The sequence below is a fragment of the Callorhinchus milii genome, unplaced genomic scaffold (assembly GCF_018977255.1).
Source record: "Callorhinchus milii isolate IMCB2004 unplaced genomic scaffold, IMCB_Cmil_1.0 Scaffold25, whole genome shotgun sequence".
Classification (NCBI taxonomy): domain Eukaryota; kingdom Metazoa; phylum Chordata; class Chondrichthyes; order Chimaeriformes; family Callorhinchidae; genus Callorhinchus; species Callorhinchus milii.
The window spans coordinates 6,803,076-6,825,164 of NW_024704766.1; the positions used below are offsets into that span (position 1 = coordinate 6,803,076).

The 22,089-nt window shown below is 41.8% G+C and overlaps 1 protein-coding gene across 1 annotated transcript in view; it reads right to left on the bottom strand.

Annotated features, from left to right (window-relative positions):
• The window catches only part of sik3 (SIK family kinase 3), a 145,162-nt gene that overhangs the window by 67,294 nt on the left and 55,779 nt on the right, over positions 1 to 22,089 (bottom strand). The window contains exons 2-3 of the mRNA XM_007907315.2: positions 7,841 to 7,957; positions 5,949 to 6,012 (exon numbers count right to left, since the gene is read on the bottom strand). Coding sequence (XP_007905506.2) covers positions 5,949 to 6,012; positions 7,841 to 7,957 — 181 coding nt within the window. The remainder of the gene's footprint in view (positions 1 to 5,948; positions 6,013 to 7,840; positions 7,958 to 22,089) is intronic.

Below are 22,089 nucleotides of genomic sequence, written 5' to 3' on the forward strand. Positions count from 1 at the left end.
AGAGTGATTTGTAAAATATTTACAAATAGATTAATGCACAATGTTGCTTGAAAAGCAAGTATTAAAAGCCAATCTCTACTTAGCCTCATGAGTAGGCAGCAAACTGCTTCCTTATGAATCCTGACCGATCAAAATGACAAAGAAATACATTCAACAACCTATTTAATGAATTGTTGTTTGTCAATGTTTCATAAAACGTTCATATCCAAGATAGAATAATGCCATAGAATAGTGTGTCCATGGACATTAGATGTTCTCCCACTGGATTTCCTGCTGACAAGCTACAATGGGTTCCACATGAGTCCTTAAAGTGCATTTTAAACCTTAAAACTATTCCAAGCATTATGAAGGATTGTTGCGATATTACACAAAAAGAGATGCTTCTCAATAAGATGTAAGGCAGCACAGACTTGATGTACTGAATAACCCGTTTCTCTGCTGGAAAGGTTCTCTGAAAGGATGAGCTCTTTCCTTTGAAGAACATAATTTTTAGAAGTGACAACAATTAACTCAAGGAATTCAAGCAACGTGAAGTTCGAGCAGAAGAACCGCTGAAAACAGGAGAAAAAAGTTTTGAGTATAGAACAATATCTTCTATGCAGTACAGAGAGATGGAACTGGCAATTTTTCAAGCCAGTTTCATGCCCAACCAGCTTGCCCATTTTAAGACCACACCAGCCAGCCCCTCCCAACACAATGACACACACACACATACAGCCTCAAGCTAAATTTTTCCATGGAGGGCTTTGTATGTAAGGACCAGGATCTTGAACTGGATCCTCTGAAGGATAGGGAGCCAGTGGAGTCAGGAAAGAATGCGGGAGGTGGGGTCGTGGAGTTTGGTGCGGGAGAGGACACGGGCTGCAGAGTTCTGGATTGTCTGTAGCTGTGGAAGGAGGGGTTGGGAAGGCCGACAAGCAGAGCGTTTGCATAGTCGAGCCTGGAGGTTATGAAGGGATGAACAAGAGTTTCAGCGCCTGAGGGGTGAGATAATGGCGGAGTCGGGCCATGTTACGGAGGTGAGGGAAGGCAGAGCGGGTCATGGCTTGAATGTGGGGGAGAAGGCAGTTGAGGGTCGAACAAGACACCTCAGTTCCTGACTGGTTTGTGAGCTGTCGTGTCCAACCATGGAGGGTGATGTTGTCAGAGCCTGAGGTGCGGAGGCGCTGGTGTGAGCCAATCAGGAGGGCCTCAGTTTTTAGGGGGATGGGAACTGAACCAGTGGACAGGGAGAGGATGATGACATCGGACAGGAGGGCGGGCCAGAAGGTGGAGCTGGGAGGCGAGGAGAGAGGTGGGAATGGGATCAGGTGGTGGGTTTGAGTTTGCGGACAATCATGGTGAGGGAGGAGAGAGCGATGTCGGCGAAGGAGTGTAGAGGGGGATGGGTGGACGGTGGGTCATGAGGGAGAGGTGATGTGGGGGTGGCTGTGGACAGGGCTGAGGTCGCTGAATGTATCCCCTCGATTTGGGATTCGAAGAAGTCCAGTATCTCCTCACAGTTGGGAGTTTGAGGAGAGGATGGGCGAGGCGTGGGAAGGTGGATGGAGGAGACGGTTTGTGGTGGAAAAGAGAAGCCTTGGTTGTCCTTTGCCTCCACGATAACCTCGGAGTAGGAGGATTTGGCGGAAGCAAGAGCGCAGCGGTAGATCTTGGTGTGGTGAAGGCAAATCTGGCGATGGACCGTTAGTTTGGATTTGGGCCAGGCGCGTTCGGCAGCTTGCACTTGTGCCTTGAGGGAACGGAGATGGCTGATGTACCAGGGGGATTTACAGGAGTATGAGGCAGCTCGGGAGGTGAGGGGGCAAGGGAGTCCAGATTGGAGGAGAGGGAGTTGTGGGAGTTGTCCAGTTCATCTTCCATCTTCCTGGCAGTTGTCATGGCACATGTCATGTCCCAAACTATACAATAAGAATTTGCTGGACAAAAAAAGAATTTGCTGGGCAAAAAAAGACCCTGGGCAAGGTCCATCTAGTTTGCTACATAAGAGACAAATCGTTAAAAGCTGCAGGACCTCGAAGTAATTATCCTTGTATTTGGAAGGAACTTACACAATTTGCCACAACCCTTCACTCTAAAGATATTAAACCAGGTGTGACAGAGATTAATGTCATTAGCACATGCTATGTCCTTCTGGCAGTGAGCTCCACTCTTCATTTTAGAAATGCTGTCAAGTGCAAAGGTAGAATAAGGGCAAGGATCAAGTCTTGAAAACGTGCAGCCCTAACACTGTCCTTGGTTAAGTATTTCCAAAACAGTTTAAGTGTGGGGAACATTTTTTTCAGAAGCAAGATTCCTTAGGATTACTTCAAACACACGAATACATTTATTATGGGCACTGTAACTCTGGAATGCAATTATGGGTTTGCAGAAAATTTCTACAATTTATATCATTATGGATAAGTGCGTTTATTGGCATATTTTTTCATTCCCTCTTAAGAAGCTTTTGCCACGCACCGTCCTTTTGCTGGAGGGGAGAGGGCAAAATACACGAACTCCTTCAATTCTCATGCCAAATGGCCAAATGCTCGCCTCGCAAAAAGTCCTGGGTTTGATTCCTGGGTAGGGCGAAACATTGGGCAAATTTCCTTACTCCACACGCCTCTGTTTACCTAGCAGTAATTAGCAACCCCGTTGTTAGTCGACTGGCAGAATTGCTTTCCTGGTGGTAATAATTTCTTTTAAAAAATTAATAAATTTGTCACTCAATCCACTCCTGTATATGGGACGCTGCTGTGCGCAATTGGCTGCCGCATTTCACCCACAAAATACACAGCCAATTCACTTTACGGTATATATAGCTGCACCTCTGGCGCTGACAGCATCAGCATCCAAGGCTGCACTCTCCACCTCTCAAAGCCATCAGGAACCTCGGTTTCTGTTCGACCCTGAGCTGTCCTTTCTCCCTCATATCCGCACCACAACTGGCACCGCCTTCCATCACCTCCGGAATGTCGCCAGACTACGGCACTACCTCACCCCTCACGCGGCTGAAACTCTGGTCCACGCCTTCATCACCTCAAGGCTGGACTATGGGAACTCTCTCCTCGCCGGCCTTCCCGCCACCTCCCTCCACACTGCAGGTCATTCAGAACTCTGCAGCTCGTGTACTGTCCCGCACCAGACACCGAGACCACATCACTCCCACCCTCGCTCGCCTCCACTGGCTCCCCATCCCCCAGAGGATCGATTTCAAGACCCTCATCCTCACCTACAAGGCCATTCACGGCCTCGCTCCTTCCTAACTCTCTGACCTACTATCCCCCTACCTACCTGCCCATACCCTCCGTTCCTCTGGCTCCGGTCTGCTCCACATGCCCCGCCCCAACCGCCCTACCATCGGTGGCCGGGCCTTCAGCCTCTCAGCCCCGAGGCTCTGCAACTCCATCCACCAGTGCCTTCGCCGCTTCCTCCCTTTCCTCCTACAAGGCCGGTCTCAAGACCTTTCTCTTTGACCGTGCCTTCAGCTCCCCTCTCGACTCTCTACCCCCTCCTCGCTCCCTCCCTTCCCTCCCCTCACCCTGACCATTTCCCCCCAATGCTCGAGTCCTGACCCAACTGTACAGCGCCTTGGGACGTCCTCCCGACGTGAAAGGCGCTCTATAAGTGAAATCTTGTTGTTGTTGTTGTTGTTGTTGTTGTTGTATATTCTGTGAAGTGCTTAGAGACGTCTCGAAGATGTGATAAGGCACTGTATCAAATGCAAGGATTATCATTATTATTTTGTGTATGCATGGCAAATGCTGAGGTCAGTCTGAAATGGAATTTGAACCCGCAGCACAGGGATATAAAGCATGCATGCATTTTAACTTCCATTCCAGACAATATTTCTGATAAATATATGTATTTTTTAAATCTTAAAGAAAGTGCTCTATATTATAGTGACGGCCAGAATTCAGAAGGAAGCAACAAATCACATAATACGAATAGTGGCAAGTTTTAACAACACATTGCAATTTGAGTCCTTTTCTGTTTTTACCAAATATTCTCTCCTCGGGTGAAAGGATTTCATGGCCTGGATCATGCACTTTTCCATAGAAATCAATCACAGTATTGGTTGGTTGTTGAAAAACAGGATAGTTTAGACTCTGAGGTCTATTTCTCCCTCTCCCCTCAAGAGGTAGAACTCGCCTCGAGGACAGAGCAAGATTCTTCCACCACTCGAGACATAATCAATATATAATATATATATTTATTAATTTCTTGGAAACAATGGATAGCTCTTCATTGCTGCACACTATCTTTTATTCGAATACAGTAAACCCACTGCAATCCCCTTCATGTGACTGCAGAATTTGTTCAGTATGTGGCAGAGTGTTGTTTGTATGCTGCTATAGTCAGTTCTTTGTACAGTATTCAATTAAGCACAGCCAGAGGAATGTGGCACATGCTGTTCTGTAAACATCGCTGGAGTAGCTTCCGTCTTTCTCCTGCCCTTTTATTATTGATTTTGCAACAAAACTCGGGAGTTCCTCACTGTAGGACATGTTTCGATACAGTCCCAAATAAATATTCTGGGTTTGCATTTCATACTGGCTGATGTTTGATAAAGGCTCATCCTTTTCATGCACAAAAATACATTTTAAAATCTTTGTAACATTTTCCTTTATCTTTTAATCATTAAGCAACCACCACCAACAACTTGCATTTATATAGCATCCTTCATGCCGGATTGCGTCCCATAGCGCTTGATCAGTTTGGAAAATTGTGGGAACAAAATAATTAATTCCAGAGACATTTAGTCTTTTGGGACCTTTTCTTGTGTGCATTAATTCGATTTGAGGCATGCCAGGTCTATTAATGAGCGATGTGAGAAAAATGAGTTGGTCTTTTTAAACACTGAATCATCTAGGAAAAATCTTCAGACAAACTGTACTTTATGCAGTTGTCAGTGTAAAATAGTGAAAAAAAATCCAAGATCAATAAAATATATCTAAAGATTGATACTTTATAAATCGAGTCGATCTTGATCCATTCAGTCAGATATTCCAAAGGCTGTGTTGGTCCAAATAGCCCTCAAAATTTGTGGAGATTGAGTCAACACAAACAAGTGAAAGGTAATGTCAATACCTGCTGATGTTGAGGCATAGTTTCTGACGTTTGTGTATTTTCAAAGAATTGTTCCCAGTCCACAATCCACTAAAATATTCTGACCATATTTAGTGGGTCTGATTACCCAAGTTTTGCTATGTGACACAGTGAGAGATGCAAGGTTAGATCTTTTAAAAAAAATATGGGATACAGTGCCAAAGTGCTTGTTCCTCCTGTCCTGAAAATTTAAGATAGTTAACACCTTAAGAAATTTTGGAAACAGTTCCATGTAACTCTCTCTCTATAAGATATGTTGGCCACTACACAAGTGGAATGAGCTCTAAACTCTATGAGAATATATATTATAAAGCATAAAAACCTAGACATTTAAATGGAAATGATGTACTTTGTTTCAGATTTGTATCTAGGTCCAAAGAAGGTTTCACCAAAAGATCCCAAAGCTTCCGCAAATCATTCTTGCCCTATAGGCACAAACCAATATTTAATTTTAAGTCAAAACATGTTCTCCATGTTCTTAAAATTGCAAAGCCATCTGGTAGAGATGTTATTTGGTTTTAGAGAGAAACATATCTAGCATCATAATTTTAATCCAGATTACACATACTGTAACAAGTGATGGAATTAGACAAATACATTTCAACTCGTAATCTTTCCGTTTACAGTGGTTAAGAAGCACTCAAACAAAAGGTCACAGGCACAGGAGAGTAAATCGCTGATGTTGCAGAAATACAGCTGATCCTCAGATGAATAAGCAACAGTCACAAAGGTTTTCTGTGTAGTAGAAAACTTACCACCAGAAGACAGAATGTTCAGGTCTATTTTGAAGTAATAAAATAAAATTAGTTTAAGAAATTAGTATCCATTCCTAGATTTAAAAATCAAATAGATATACTCACCAAATATCTCTCCTCCACTAGCATATTCTGTCACCAAATAAATCATTCTTTCTGTCTCCATAACCTGGAAAACAAGGTAAAGTAGTGGCTGAAAAGGGCGCAACCAACCAGAAAAAGGCACTTATTAACTTTTAAACACACCAACATAAGAGCATAAGAATTGCTAGATGAAAGAAGACCAAGGTCCATCCAGTTGGCCATCCACCAGCCTGGTAGTCGCAAGCAAATATCATGTTCCAAACTATACACTGTATTCCACAACATTATTTCCTAAAACAGGTCAGGCTACTTAAGCAAGCAACCATTGGTTCACCACATTTCAAGGGTAGATTGCCCCAGATTTAAATAATTGCAGAATTATCACCTAACAAAATCACTTTTAGGCGTTCAGCTCCCCCACCAAGCTCGTCTCCCTGCCGTTTCTGTGAAGCTCTTTAAGACGTCCTCTCAATATAAAGGTCGAATCATTTTTGTAGTAAAAGATTTGTTTTTCTCATTGCAGGTATCAAAACTGGCAGTTTTATAATTCATTCCTTATACCCATTGGCTAATGTTGTATCTGTAAACATCAGTCAACAATGATTTCACCTTGGCTTTAACATTTCAGAATCTTTTAAAACCCCCAAGAGCAAAAACTGGCCGGAACAAAGACCGACAAAGAACAGTCTACACACAAAAAAGCAATCAATACCCAAACTGAAGTGTTTCAACTTTCACAATATGGCAGCTTGTGTTCAGAATGTGTTAGTGCACCACATTGATGCATCTCGGGAAATCTGGCAAGTGTCGTGCAAGTTAAGGCCTGTAACATCAAGATGTAATTGTCTTGATTCTGCTATCCCAGACACCAATTAGCAGAAAATAATGAAAAACATTTTCTCACAGTGACATCTCTTCATCTAACCACAGTTCCCTTTTATGTCTTAGGGTGTAATAAACAAAATTATACTGGTAATGACACTTCATTATACTTTCAAGAATAAAAACCCATAACTCAAAAGAGAGCAAATGCAGAACTTACAATGCTCTAACCACATGTGAAACTGTGGAAATTTACCATTACACTTTGAAGTATTTTATTAGTTCAGTAATGTCAGACATAAAGGCTTGATAAGACTTCCAAACTTTAAATATTGCAATCAATGATATGTATAACAAGAAGGAAATAGAACAATATTGATTTTTTGTTGTACCTCATCATATTAATGATTTGCAGTATTTACTGTTTAGTCTAGTGCCTGCGTTTGCAGCAGCAACTTTGCACACAGCAAGGTCCCAAAAAAACATCACGACCATTTAATCTGCAGTATTGTTGGCCAGACACTGAAACATCCTATTTTACAATCATGTAATGGGATCTTTAAGGTCCACCTGAGCAGACAGATGGGTCCTCAGTTTAACATTTAATCTGAAGGACACTGGAGTGTCATCCTGGACTACAAGCTCAAGTCCCAGATTTAAACCACAACCTTCTGACCCAAAGGCAGGAGTGTTACCAAGTGAGCCATCTGACAACAGATGCATTGGACTGAGTTACATAGCTGTCAATTACAAATGCCAAATACTAAAGCGGTTACATATTCATCTAAACCCCAAAAGGATTTAGATATGTCGGAGATCTTTTACTTTACATAATACTTACAAATTAAAGAAAACTTTAAAGTCTTGAAGTAAAATTCTCTCTTATTACTAACGCCCATAAGAAACAGAAATAAAGTTTAGTCAATAATTGTCATTTTGCTCACAAAATATGTCTCTACTTCAACTAGTTGTCTAATCAATTGCCTTAAAAGTTAACATTGCTATGTCAATTACAGTGACCGCTTTACCAGATATTAATGATCTTTTAAAGAAAAAGATGCTTAGAAAAAAATCATAGACGCCTCTCTCACCTGGTACAATCGAACAATGTGTGGGTGCCGCAGCATTTTCATGATTTGCACTTCTCTGAAGATCTTTTTCAGGTTTTCCTCATCGAGTTGTGTTTTATCTACTATCTTTATAGCAACCTGAAATCCAAACACGCAAAAAGATTAGAAAATGTTTTTAAATAGACATCAAGAGCTAAACGTTTCACCCACAAAATACAGTCTACTCACTTTACAGTATTTTCTGTGAAGCGCTTTGAGACATCTCAAGACATCAAAGGTTCCACAACAAATGCAAGGATTATTATTTATAAACATCAATTTTCAGCAACATACTTTAACTTCAAGTCTGCAGTGATTCCTGCTATCTTGCTTTATGTGTATTTTCAGTAGACAGTCGAGCGCATCAGAGGCACCTTCACAAATTTAAAATGCTTTATACAGTAGAAATGAATGTTTCAAACAAGAACCAAGAGAGCTACTGATTTCAACCACCTATTACAAAATAATATTTTTTGCATTTGCTACAGCGCCTTATCATGTCATTGAGACGTCTCAAAGCATTTCACAGGATATACTGTAAAGTTTAGTGACTGTATATTTTGTGGCGAAACACAGCAGCCAATTGCGTACAGCAGTGGCCCACAAACAGTTGAGTGATCAAATTATTATTTTTTTTGAAGGGATTATTACTCTCAGGAAACAATCCTCCAATTGACTAACAATGGGTTCCTCAATACTGATAGGTAAACAGAGGTGCGTGGAATAAGGAAACTTGTCTAAGGTTTCGCCCCGCCTCGGAATCAAACCCGGGTCCTCTCTCTCGCTTGCCAGGCGAGCGTGCTAAGCACTACACTACAGGACTCCACTCCAAAATTACAGAAGACATATCACAAATCCTGATAAATGATGGCCTAGATTAAAGATCTTGCCAGTGAAGCACTCACCTATGCCAAGGTCTTTAATCTTGGGTTTGGTCATCATTAAAACTATGGGGCTATTGCAGAACACGACAACCTAGATTTTGATCGTTGCCAGCACGCAGATCAAAAATCCCAAATCTCTTTATTTGACAAATGCGTGGCCAGTGGCTGCAAATAATTTACACATTACGCTTAGTAATGTACCAATTACCTTCACAGCAAACAAGGAATGATCAGCATAGTGTATGCATTACTAACTAAACACTTGTTTCTAGGTTTTATCGCACTATGGTAATAAATCCATATTCAGAAACAGATTCCAATTTTTTCAGAAAGCATCTTTTTTTAGGGGGAAAAAAAATCTTTGCTAAAACACGACTTTAACGTTATTTGGGAAACACTTATATAACATAAAATAAGCCAAACCTCTGCTTATAACATTACTCATCGCCTCTCTTTAGCGTTAGTATTCCATCTACCTTTCTGTAGCCAAGTCAAACATGCTCTTGTTATGTCAAATACTTTGCATCTTTTGCCATCTCTATCAATCACCACAGCAAATTCACACAGCAAATCTCTTTCGCCTGTTATCAAACCACCCCCCACCCCCACGCCCCACCACACACTTCAAGTCTGCAGTGAAACATGATGTAAATATGATAGATACTAAGATAATACTGTAGTATAAACATCCATAGAACTCGCTCAACAGAATGATTTTCAAGTGTATAAACAAGGTAACAATCTACAAGAGTTATTTTCGGGCTTAAGATTTAATGTTTGTTTCTCTTGGAATTTAACATCAATTTGAAAGATTTATGAAGGAGTGAAACATATCCCAGTCACCTCAGTGAAATGGTTTCTGTATTATTCAATTCCAGGGATTTACTTCTGAAATAGCTTCACAGGACTTTTGAAAAAAGAATATCTGTACTGATTTCCTGCATTAGAGATTAGTAATAATATGGTACATGTACAATAATAATAATCCTTGCATTTGATATAACGTCGTTGAGACGTCTCAAAGCGCTTCGCAGAATATACTGTAAAGTGAACTGACTGTATTTTGTGGACGAAAGGCGGCAGCCAATTGCGCACAGCACACAGTCAATTGCGCACAAACAGTCATGGATTGAGTGTCCAAATTACTATGTTTTTTTAAGGGATTATTACCCTGAAGGGATTATTGCCAACATAAGCTTTTCTAAGATTATTCCTTGCATATTAAAAGTATTCAAACCATGAGTTTGGAAGTCAGGTTTTAATACTTCTATTTTTGCTTTGAGCGGTGCAACGCATTTGATTTGAAAATCTGATATGGTGTTTCAAGATTACAATTTCATTCTTCTGAAGGAAAGCTTTCTTTGTAAACCACAATTATATTACGCCAAGAAAAAGCATCTGCATCAAACGTCAAGTGGTGCAATGATGTATTTGACTCAACCTCGTGATCCTGTCTGAAGAAATATGGATAAATTGTCAAATATTACTCCTTCTGTAAATCAGCCGGGGTCGTAACAGAGACCGGCTGGAGTTCACTCATTAGCAATATTGACAGTGGTGTATGCTCAGTGCACTTTGTTGACCTACTCTGGGATGCTTGCTTAAATTCATAAGGCACAACAGGACCAGCAACAAGCTCGCGGTTGCTAAGGTGATGTCATGCGGAAACAATTAAACTGTTACCGGCAGCCTTGCATAACAGAAGACTTTGGAAAATACTCCCCATTTCCCGTGACAAAGGTTACAAGTCATTTCAAGTGGAAACTTGCATGCCTAGGCAGCTACATTGGCACGATGTTTAAAAGAAATTGCATCCCAATGAAATAAAGCCCAAAACATACCGTACCTTTATACACACCCCAGACTAAATAGTGAGCTGACCTTGATTAACTTCTTTTAAATAATTCTAGACAAAAATCTCTAAATGAAAAAAAATGCCAATCCTTGAACGGTTTATAAAACTATTAGTCACAGTTTCGTTTTATGCTATTATTTGGAAGATGGACGTCAAACACATTTATGGAAAATAAACTGAGTGGTGTCAGCTGCCTAACCTAACCCAACGGTACAAGTCAGTTGGACAGACAACTAGGATTTTTTATCCCCAGTCATGGATAAGGATTTTGCTCGTACAAAATTAAAAATATTTAAAAGAACTTGGATCTCTCTGTCGACAATTTACAAATATAAATAATAATAATCTTTGCATTTGATATAGCGCCTCATCGGGTCTTCTAGATGTCTCAAAGGGTTTCACACAATATACTGTAAAGTGAATTGACTGTACGTTTTGTAGGCGAAATGCGGCAGCCAATTGCGCATTGCAGTGTCCCAAATTATTTTTTTTTTTAACAAAATTATTACCCCAGGAAAAGTGATCCACTTTCAATCCAATCGACTCCAATCGACTAACAACCGGGTTCCTGCTTACTGCTAGGTAAACAGAGGATTTTGGAGTAAGGTTTCAACGATTCGCCCTGCCAGGAATCGAACCCAGGTCCTCTCACTTAAATATATGGATATATTTAAGCTGCAAGCTGTGTGGCTGTCGTCACTGTGAAATACTGCAGTCCAAAATAATAATAATAATAATCCTTGCATTTGATATAGCGCTTTTCACGTCGGGAGGACGTCCCAAAGCGCTTCACAGAACACACTGTAAAGTGAATTGACTGTATATTTGTGGGTGAACGCGGCAGCCAATTGCGCACAGCAATGTCCCACAAACAGTCGTAGATTGAAAATGACCAATTTATTATTGGTTTTGGTTTTGGAGGGATTATTATTAGGCTCTGTGTGGAGTAAGGAAACTTGCCCAAGGTTTCGCCCTCTGCCTGGAATTGAACTCAGGTCTCTCGCTTGCAAAGCGAGTGCTCTAACCACTGAGCTACAGGACTCCACAAATAACAAAACAAGCAAGAACAATTTGAACTTCAGCAAACTTGGTAAAACAAAAGTAATATTTATTCCAAACATGCAGAAATCCAGACATATAGAGTGCATTGCTAAACTTTATTCACACTGTAAGTGCACAAAGCACTCTCCACTCACATAAACTAGCAAGGCCACCACACCACTGAGTACTGTGCTTTTAGTTGGAAGCTGAGAAAAGAGCTAATCAGTCTGAAAGATACAGTACTGCAAGTTCTGTTTCCACCTTGCTGCATTGTAAAGACATAGCAATTCAGAAATACAGTAGTACAGCAACAACAACAAATGGCATTTGTATAGCGTCTTTCATGTCGGGAGGATGTCCCAAGGCACTGGGACATTATGTTGGCTGCTAAACTGAGTAAAAAAAATTGAGAACTCAATTGAAATGTACTGCACATAACTAGCTCAGTGGTTAGAGTACTCGTTCAATTCCCGGCAGAGGGCGAAACCTTGGGCAAGTTTCCTTACTCCACACAGAGCCTAATAATAATCCCTCCAAAAAAACAATAATAAATTGGTCATTTTCAATCCACGACTGTTTGTGGGACATTGCTGTGCGCAATTGGCTTCCGCGTTCGCCCACAAATATACAGTCAATTCACTTTACAGTATATTCTGTGAAGCGCTTTGGGACGTCTAGAAGACATGAAAAGCGCTATATCAAATGCAAGGATTATCATTATTATTATACACTATTTGGGTTCCTACAAATCCCTTTAAAAACTATCTGCTGGCTGAATCAAATGGGGATGGGAAGTAAAGAGGGAAAGAGGGGAATGGATTGGCATGTCCTAATTATGTAGGTTTTAACAGGATTAATCCTGTAATTAGACAGGATTGCTCCAAGGCTTTAAAGGATCTTAACCAAATAGTAACTTTTTAAATGCATAGGGTGGAAACACAAAGTTTTGTTGGTACAACAACAGTTAGGATGTTTCTTTACATGATTGGAAAAAGAAGCTGAACTTTAGTTGTAAGTCCTTGGCCAAAATGTAATTTTAGATCCCAGTTTCTCAGGAAAAGCATTAAAAGTTGATCTAAATAAGCAATCAACAATGAAAGTACAGGAAGAAAAAGAAATAAGCACTAAATTTACATTTTATCAACAAGTAGTTTTGAGCATTATTGGGACATTAGGTCATACAGCATTTTTCTTCAATGCAATAATGATCGGTATCACAGGAACTTAAAAGTTTAAGCCATGATCAAAGAATACCAGTCCTGATGATTGTTTGAAAGAATTTGCCAGCACGGTAAGCATCAGTCTAAACTAAACTGCTGAAGACTTTGGCTGCCCTCCAAGTAAAGTAAAATACCAGCAATTCAGCTGTTACATTTTTTATAATACTCCTTGCATTTGATATAGCACTTTAGCAAGACGTCTCAAAGCTCTTCACAGAATATACTCTAAAGTGAACAAAAACAGAGAGAGCTGGGAAAACCCAGCAGGTCAGCCAGCATCTATGGAGAAAGGAAAGTGAGTCAACGTTTCGGGTCCATGAACTTTCATGAGAACGAGTTCTGACGAATTTCGGACGAAGGGTCGTGGACCCGAAACGTTGACTCACTTTCCTTTCTCCATAGATGCTGCCTGACTGCTGAGGTTTCCCAGCTCTCTCTGTTTTTGTTTCAGATTCCAGCATCTGCAGTATTTTGTGTTTTGTTCATACTCTAAAGTGAATTGACTGTGTATTTTGTGGACGAAACACGGTAGCCAATTGCACACACAGTGTCTGTTTCTTTGCTTCTTTAAGTGAAACGATATTGCTTCAAGAATCTATATAGAAGATGGTTTTGAAAGTACATCAATTTGCAATATAATACCTGCAATATAATGCAAACACATCAATTCATGGTCTATTCTCAAATGGTCGCTAAAAAGTTCTTGTTCAGTCAAAAGAATAATTTTTTGAAAAAACTTTTTTATTTGGCATTAACAGAGTTGGTAACCCAACCAACTTTTTAATAATAAAAAAAAGCTTACTGGTTCTTTATTATAAAACAAATATCCTTTAAATGTCTTTTTAAAAGCTCTGATGTTATTTGTTTTCAGCCTTGCTCATCAGCAGGACTTGGAAAAGGAATCTTCCCGTTCAGCTCCTGTTCACCCTGCAAACCAGAACCCTACCAGGGAGGGTGGTCCTTGCTGGATAAGCAATGGGACAGCTTGCCAGACGGTGCTATCAATGGTTTCCGCACCCGGCTGACCAAAAAACACAATTGTTTTGCATTTCAAGTGCTGCTTCAGATTATTTTTTCTCGGAAAATTTACCAAGTTCTTTGTTTTTATTCTGTGTAAAGGCAAGCAAACAAGATTCTCAGGGCAAAATACCAAAGACCAGGATTAATTCTGGACTCCACTCAGACTTTAACAGAACTGAAAAATCTATATCACGATTCTTGTTAATAAGTCTCCAAGACAGCTTTCAAAATGTACTTGGTTTATGTCTCGAAGAAGTGATAAGGCACTATATCAAATACAAGGATTATTAATATTATTATCCTCTACTTTCAAGGAGGCAAATTACCAGTGAATTAATGCACTGTTCAGTGCAATTGCCAATACTACATATGAACAATATGTTTGACCGATTAGGTCAAAATAACATTTCTAGTCAGATATTCTAGATTTGATGTGTTCGATCACAACCTTTGGATGCTAAGAACCATTCTCTTTAAGTATTAATATTAGCAGCCTTGAAAATCTGTCGTTTGCCATGATTGCAAAACATCATTTCAAGTGCTTTCCAAATGACTTGTTACAAGCGTGCAACCCAAATATTTTTATAAATAACTTGAGTTCAAAAAGCCAAATATTCGTTTGATGTTCTCAATGCAGAGCACAGAATAGTTCATATGAAGTATTCTAAATGACACATTCTCTACAACGACAACAACTTGAATTTATATAGCGCCCTCCACGCCGGACGACGTCTCAGAGCGCTTTACAGTAACAAATCCCGGGACCGAGCCCGGGGGAGGGGGAGGAAGGAGACCAAAGGCGCCGTCGAAAAGGTCTTCAACAGACCTGAAAATGGGAAGGGAGGGAGCGATACGAAGGGAGTGAGGAAGGGAGTTCCAGAGCCTCGGGGCATAGTGGCTAAAGGCACGGCTGCCGAGGGTGGAGCGGAGGTCTCAGGGGATGAGGAGGAGGCCAGACCCGGAGGAACAAAGGCAACGGGTACTGTTTTGATGAGGAGAGAGGAACTCAGAGAGGTCGGGGGGTGCAGAGAAGTGCAGGGACTTGAATACAAGGGTGAGGATCTTGACATCGATCCTCTCTGGGATAGGCAGCCGGTGCAGTCTGGCCAGGACTGGGGGCATCAGCGAGCGGAGTTTGGTGCGGGTGAGAATGCGGGCGGCAGAGTTTTGAATGATTTGGATTTTATGGATGGTAGTGGAGGGGAGGCCGGCGAGGAGGGCGTTAAGAGTAGTCCAGCCGAGAGGTGACAAAGGGTTTCAGCGGCTTTTGGGGAGAGGTATTGGTGGAGATGGGCAATGCGTCAGTAGCAACGGTAGCATTAAGAAGGCTATGGCTATAATAATAGGTGATAAAATGATAAAGGAATTCTAAGCCACCAGCCTGAGCCAGGAAATTCACTTTTTTTTAAAACTAGTAATAACCCATTTTAACCTGACCCCAAGACAATGTTTCCATTGTTGAGCCTGAAGCATTAATTCTGTTTTGACAAGCAGTAGCTGGCAGTGTACGGTAGTATTTCCTGTTTGGCTTTCAACATGCTGTGGTTCTCAAATGAACACTGATGTTTGACTTGTGGAAAAATATGTAACGATGTACTGTACAAACAATTGCTTTTAAGAGCTAAAGAAAAATTAATTATTTTTGAACATTTTTGGAGACTAGTTCAGACCAGAAACGTTCCTGGAGCACTTTAGGCTACTTCAATGTGTCAGCCTGGCGCTCACACTCTCGCTTCTGAGTCAGAAGGTTGGGGGTTCAAGCCCTCACGTCCGGACTTGAAATTACATAGCTAAGCTGACACCCCAATGCAGTGCTGGGGGGAGAGAGTCATTGTCAGAGGTGCCGTCCTTCAGATGAAACGTTAAACCGAGGTCTCATTTGCCTGTTCAGTTGGATGCTAAAGATCCCACGGCACTATTCAAAAAGAGAAGGGCGTTTCTCTCTCCCGGTGTCCTGGCCAACAATCCCCCAAATAAAATTGGTCACTCACTCCAAGGCAATTTGTGGGACACTACTGTATAATTGGCTGCTGCCTTTCACCCACAAAATACTGTGAATCCACTTTACAGTGTATCTTGTGAAGCACTTTGAAACATCTCAACGATTTGATAACGCGCTATATCAAATGCAAGCATTATTATTATTATTTAATGAGTTTAAGAATGAGTTGAGCAAGATTCAATTATGCTCAATCTACCAAGGGTGGCTCAATTTTCGAATCGTTCTTTCATTGCAGATTTAAAATACCTAGGTAATCATATCAAAAATGAAAAACAGAAGTCACTGGGAACACTCAGCAGTCAAGCAGCATCTGTGGAGAAAGGAAAGTGAGTCAACGTTTCAGGTCCATGACCCTTCAGAACTGGAGAAATTCCCAAACTGCCAAGCTGACAAACCGTACAGGTAAAAAAAAATTGTTACCACGGAGGTTTTTAATCATTTGAAACTCTTTACAGAGTTATTTCCATCTTCAGAATGGGCAGTGGGAACTGGAACATTTATCATGTAACATGTGGAGTCCTGTAGCTCAGTGGTTGGAGCACTCGCTTTGCAAGTGAAAGACCTGAGTTCAATTCCAGGCAGAGGGCGAAACCTTGGGCAAGTTTCCTTACTCCACACAGAGCCTAATAATAATCCCTCCAAAAAACCAAAACAATAATAAATTGGTCATTTTCAATCCACGACTGTTTGTGGGACATTGCTGTGCGCAATTGGCTGCCGCGTTCGCCCACAAATATACAGTCAATTCACTTTACAGTATATTCTGTGAAGCGCTTTGGGACGTCCTCCCGACGTGAAAAGCGCTATATCAAATGCAAGGATTATTATTAACCTGGATTCAACGCGTTATGCAGATTCAATGATTACCATGTTGGTATGTTTCATGGAGTAAGTAAGGAGAAACTCTTTCCTCTGACGGATGAGACGGTAATCAGAGAACACAGATTTAAGGTAATTGGTAAAAGAACCAGAGGGTAGACAAGGAAAAAAATATTTAACCCAGAAAGTTGTTACAATCCGGAATGCACTCCCTGAAAGCGTGATGGAAGCAGATTCAATAGTAGCATTCAAAGGGAACTGGGTAGGTATTTGAACAGGAAAAAATTGCAAAGCTATGGGGTAAGATCAGGGAAGTGAGACGAATGTGTTAGCGTCCAGAGGGACTTGGGTGTCCTTGGACACCAATCACAGAAAGTTAGTCTGCAGGTGCAGCAGCAATTAGGAAGGGGAACGGTATGTTAGCATTCATTATGAAAGGATTAGAGTATAAGAGTAGGGAAGTCTCTGGTGAGACCACACCTGGAATATGTGTGCAGATTTATTTATTTTATTCAATTTTTTATTTAAATATTTCCCTACTTAAGGAAGTATGTACTTGCCTTGGAGGGGTGCAGCGTAGATTTACTAGGCTAGTACCAGGAATGAAGGGGATGAGTTACGAGGATAGGCTGACCAATTTGGGTCTATATTCTCTAGAATATAGAAGAATTAGAGAGGATCTTATAGAAACATCAAAGGGCATGATAGAGTAGATAGTGGGAGATTGTTTCCCCGGTTGGAGAAACTAAAACCAGGGGTCACAACCTTAAAATCAGAGGCCAACCCTTTCGCACTGAGTTGAGGAAGAACTTCTTACTCAAAGAGTGGTGAATGTATGGAACTCGTTACCCCAAAGGGCTGTTGACGCTCAGTCCTTGAACATATTCAAGACTGAGATACATAGATTTTTTATTACAAAAGGGATTAAGGGATACGGGGATAAGGCATTATTAGCTGGAGTTAAATTAGAAGATCAGCCATGATTGAATGGAGGGGCAGGCTCGAAGGGCCTACTCCTGCTCCTACATGTTATGTTATGTTAATTGGATAGCTCTTTCAAAGAGCCGGCACAGGCCCAATTGGCCGAATGGTGCTATTCTATGCTTCTGTCAGGCAAAACAGATGACAGAAACTACTAAAGATCTAGAAAAGCACAGAGAAGCACTGCTGCCTCTTGCCTCTGCCAAATCCCCTTTTTACTCCCAAGATTATCTTGGAGGCAAAGGACAATCCCAGGCCTCTCTTTTCCACCACAAACCGTCTCCTCCATCCACTTTCCCATGCCTCGCCCATTCTCTCCTCAAACTCCAACTGTGATGAGATGCTGGACTTCCTCAAATCCAAAATCGAGGGGATACGTTCAGCCACCTCTGCCCTGTCCACCACCATCCCCACATCACCTCTCCCTCATGACCCACCCCCCACCTATCCCCGTATACTTCTTCGATCCTATCTCTCCCTCCTCCTTCACCGCCATCGTTCGCAAACTCAAACCCACCACCTGCTCCCTCGATCCCATCCCCACCTCTCTCCTCATCCCCCAGCTCCACCTTCTGGCCCCTCTCTTGTCCGACATCATCAACCTCTTCTTGTCCACCGGTTCAGTTTCCGCCCCCCTAAAAACAGCCATCATCACCCCCATCCTGAAAAAACCTTCCCTGGACCCATCCCTCCTCTCCAGCTACCGCCCCATCTCTAACCTCCCATTCCTCTCCAAGGTCCTGGAACGAGTCATCGCATCCCAGCTCTGCTCCTTTCTTTCTTGCCATTCCCTCTTTGAACCCCTCCAATCCTGCTTCCGCGCTGCCCACCTCCAACGCATCGCCCGTCTCCACCAATACCTCTCTCCGAAAGCCACTGAAACCCTGGTGCAGTCCTTTGTCAATTCTTGGCTGGACTATTCAAATGCCCTCCTCACCCGCCTCCCCTCCACTAAAAATCCAGATTATTCCAAACTCTGCCAACTTGAGAATCGAATCCTATCTCTCTCTCTCTCTCACCTTCTCCACTTTGTTGCCTCTGACGGTTTCTCCTCCAGCCCCCACACATCTGGCATCTCCCAGGGCTCTGTCCTTGGCCCTCTCCTCTTTAATATCTATATGCTCCCCCTTGGTGACATATTCCGCAGACATGGGGTCAACTTCCATATGTATGCGGATGACACCCAACTCTATCTTTCTGCCTCCACCCTCAACTCCAGGACCACTGTTGTCCTGACAGACTGCCTGTCGGACATCAAGTCCTGGATGAGAGCAAATTTCCTACAGTTGAATGTGAACAAGACTGAGGCCCTCCTGATTGGTAATCTTGTTGTTGATAAAGCCACCAATCCTGGGTTGCTAAGTAATATATAACAGAGACCAAGATTCTGACGGTTGCTGTAAAGCTGGAGCCATCACCATCCAGGATAGTTTTGTCTATCTCAGTAACATGACAGCTAAAAAAGGAAGCCAAGTTCAAAATTGGCAAAGCTAATGACATGTTTTGGTCGGTATCAGAAATTCGAAACTTATTTTTTTTTAGCAGAAACACAAATCTATAACAGTTCAATAGTACAACAACAACAAATTACATTTATATAGCACCTTTCATGTCGGGAGGACATCCCAAGGCAATGGACACTCAAAGGTTTGTACCCGAGCTGCAGGTTCAAGAGGATGGTCAAGACGGGTTGTGGGCAAGGGGAGTGGTGGTTAGAAGAAAGCCAAAGGCGCGGACAAAGAGGAAGGTCTTGAGACATGCCTTGAAGGATGCAAGGGAGGGGGCAACGCAGAGTGACTCAGGGATGGAGTGGGGGCAGAAAGGCGAAAGGCCCGACCTATGATGATGGAGTGGACAGGGCAGGGGATCTGGAGCAGGCCAGTAACCCCTGGCATTGAGACCCACCCAGCAGCTCAAGGTGAACAAAGGTTGGGCAGTTTCCACATAACACTTGTGAAATTAATAAAGCTGGATTTCATAACTGGATCAGGAATGACTAGTGTATAATGCCAGAGAGCAAGTTAATTAGCAACATCATTGGTGCACAATATCTTACATATTTATATTACTGGAAGTGATTTGAAGCACAAGTAGAATTTGTGTTTCTTGCTCCCAAACTGATTATGGCCAGGTTTGATGAGGATTCCAAGACGGGCAGTTGAAAAGTCACAGATGGGCAAAGGACAAAGTCAAACTTGGAGTGGGAAAGAGCAACAGGAATGCACAGCTGATGGTTACCAACTGGAACAATAATACATGCCCAGCAGGAAACTGGGACATCTGCCAGAATCGGTTTGTCTTATGTGTTGGATAGGGTCAAAAACAAATATTCTGGCATTGCCAGACGAGGAGTTAATCTCCCAAAAGTTGATGTCATTAAGTAAACTTTAAACATGATACAAAAAAGCAACAGAAATTCCATACATAACATGATGTGTATGCCAGTGCAAAATATTTGTGGAACAAAATCAACAACTTGCATTTATATAGCGACCCTCACACAGGGTAGTGTCTGAGCACTGAACAGTGTCAGAGCCTGATGCCGAGCAGGAAAGAGGAGGAAGGTGACCATAAACACAGTCAAAGAGGAAGATTTTCAGGCCTGATCTGAAAATGAGGAAGAACACGGCAGGGCAGAGGGATTGAGGGAGAGAGATCCAAAGTTTCGGGGAGTAGTGGCTGAAAACATAGTGGAGCGGAGGGGATGAGGGACAAGCAAGAAGTTGGAGCCAGCCAAGCGGAGGCAGCAGGGAGTGGAGAGGGGAGTAAGCAGGTCAGAGAGATATGGAGGTGCCAGTGCATGAAGGGATTTGTAGATGATTTTGAAGATCTAGAAAGTTGGCAAGGACTGGTGTGATGGGAATATACAGGCACAGAGTTTTTAAGTATTTTGTGGATAGATGGGCCTTGGAATAATCGAGGAACAAATATCACTGGAAAATCTACTGTAAATGGTGCAGATTAGATGCAACAGCAACATTCTTATTGAAGCAACAAAGACCCGCCCAGCCCACCCCACCATCGGCCATCAGGCCTTCAGCCTCTCCGCCCCCACCCTTTGGAATTGCAAGGCACAGTCCCTATGCCTTGCTCCCTCCTTTGCCTCCTTCAAGGCACGTCTCAAGACCCTCCTCTTTGATCACACCTTCAATCACCATCCTGCCCTACCCTCCACCCATCCTGATCCTGAACCCCTGCTCGGATCCAAATCCCGACCTGAAAGGCGCTATACAAATGTAAATCATTCGAGTTGTTTTTGTTACCAACTTGCAAAACTTCACTACACAGATACAAGTCCAGCTTTGCAATACAGTTTGCAAAACTGGTGTTCTATTAAGGTTCAAAGATGCACCATTTCTGGAGCAAGAGGAGACTGTTGGAAGTTAGGTGGTTTGATCTGAAGCCATATTGGCAACCAGATAGCAGATTTTGTGATTAGATAATGCAACAGTTTTTAATTTACTATATTTTCTAGGCGAGATGGCACAAACAACAGGAGAATACTGTATCTATGGTTGAACCCTTATTGACAATGGGTAAAATATTTAGCATTTTCTCCTCTGATGCAGCGATGCGGGGGGGTGGGGGGGCCGGGGGGCAGAAGAAAAGAAACAGCTGAAAGGATATGACAAATACTTTTATTGGAATATTGCTTGGCTTTGAAGTAATAAAGCTTCAATAGAAATAACATTAACCCCAGAATGAGCCTGTAGTTTCTGTTAGCAATGCCAGAATGCTGCAATACCCAAGGGTAGGGAAGGGGGAGGAGGAAAATAATTGAAATGAAAATAGTCAACCTTAATTGAGTAAAGTCAATAATTTACCTTGAAGTGTCAATTTAACACCACTTCAAACTGCACCAGTACTCCTTACAAACATATTAAATACAGTTTTAACCAGAATCTAAGAATATTCTCTTCCATCTTCAAAACACAATCCCATGTATACTGTAAGGTTCAAGCTTAATCATTTAAATGAGATATCAGAAGGATATAGACACAACAGGAACCATACTATAACATCTTCCTTAGGAAAAGAAGGATAAGGTAAGATTAGTGGGGGAAACAGCACAAAATCTTACCTGGTGTTACACAAGAACTGAACCCACCCGTTTTCTGAAGGGTAATGATACCTTCAAAAAAAAATATTTTTCAAATAATAATTTGGTCACTTAATCTACGACTGTTCGTGGGACACTGCTAACTGCTGTGCGCAATTGGCTGCCATGGTTCTCCCACAAAATATAGTCAATTCACTTTATAGTATATTCCGTGAAGCACTTTGAGACGTTTAAGACGTGATAAGGCGCAATATCAAATGCAAGGATTATTACACGCTTTGGTTGATTATGATATTTACCAATAATTTATGAATAGCTGAGAGTTCAAGTTTTGTGTGGAACATAAATA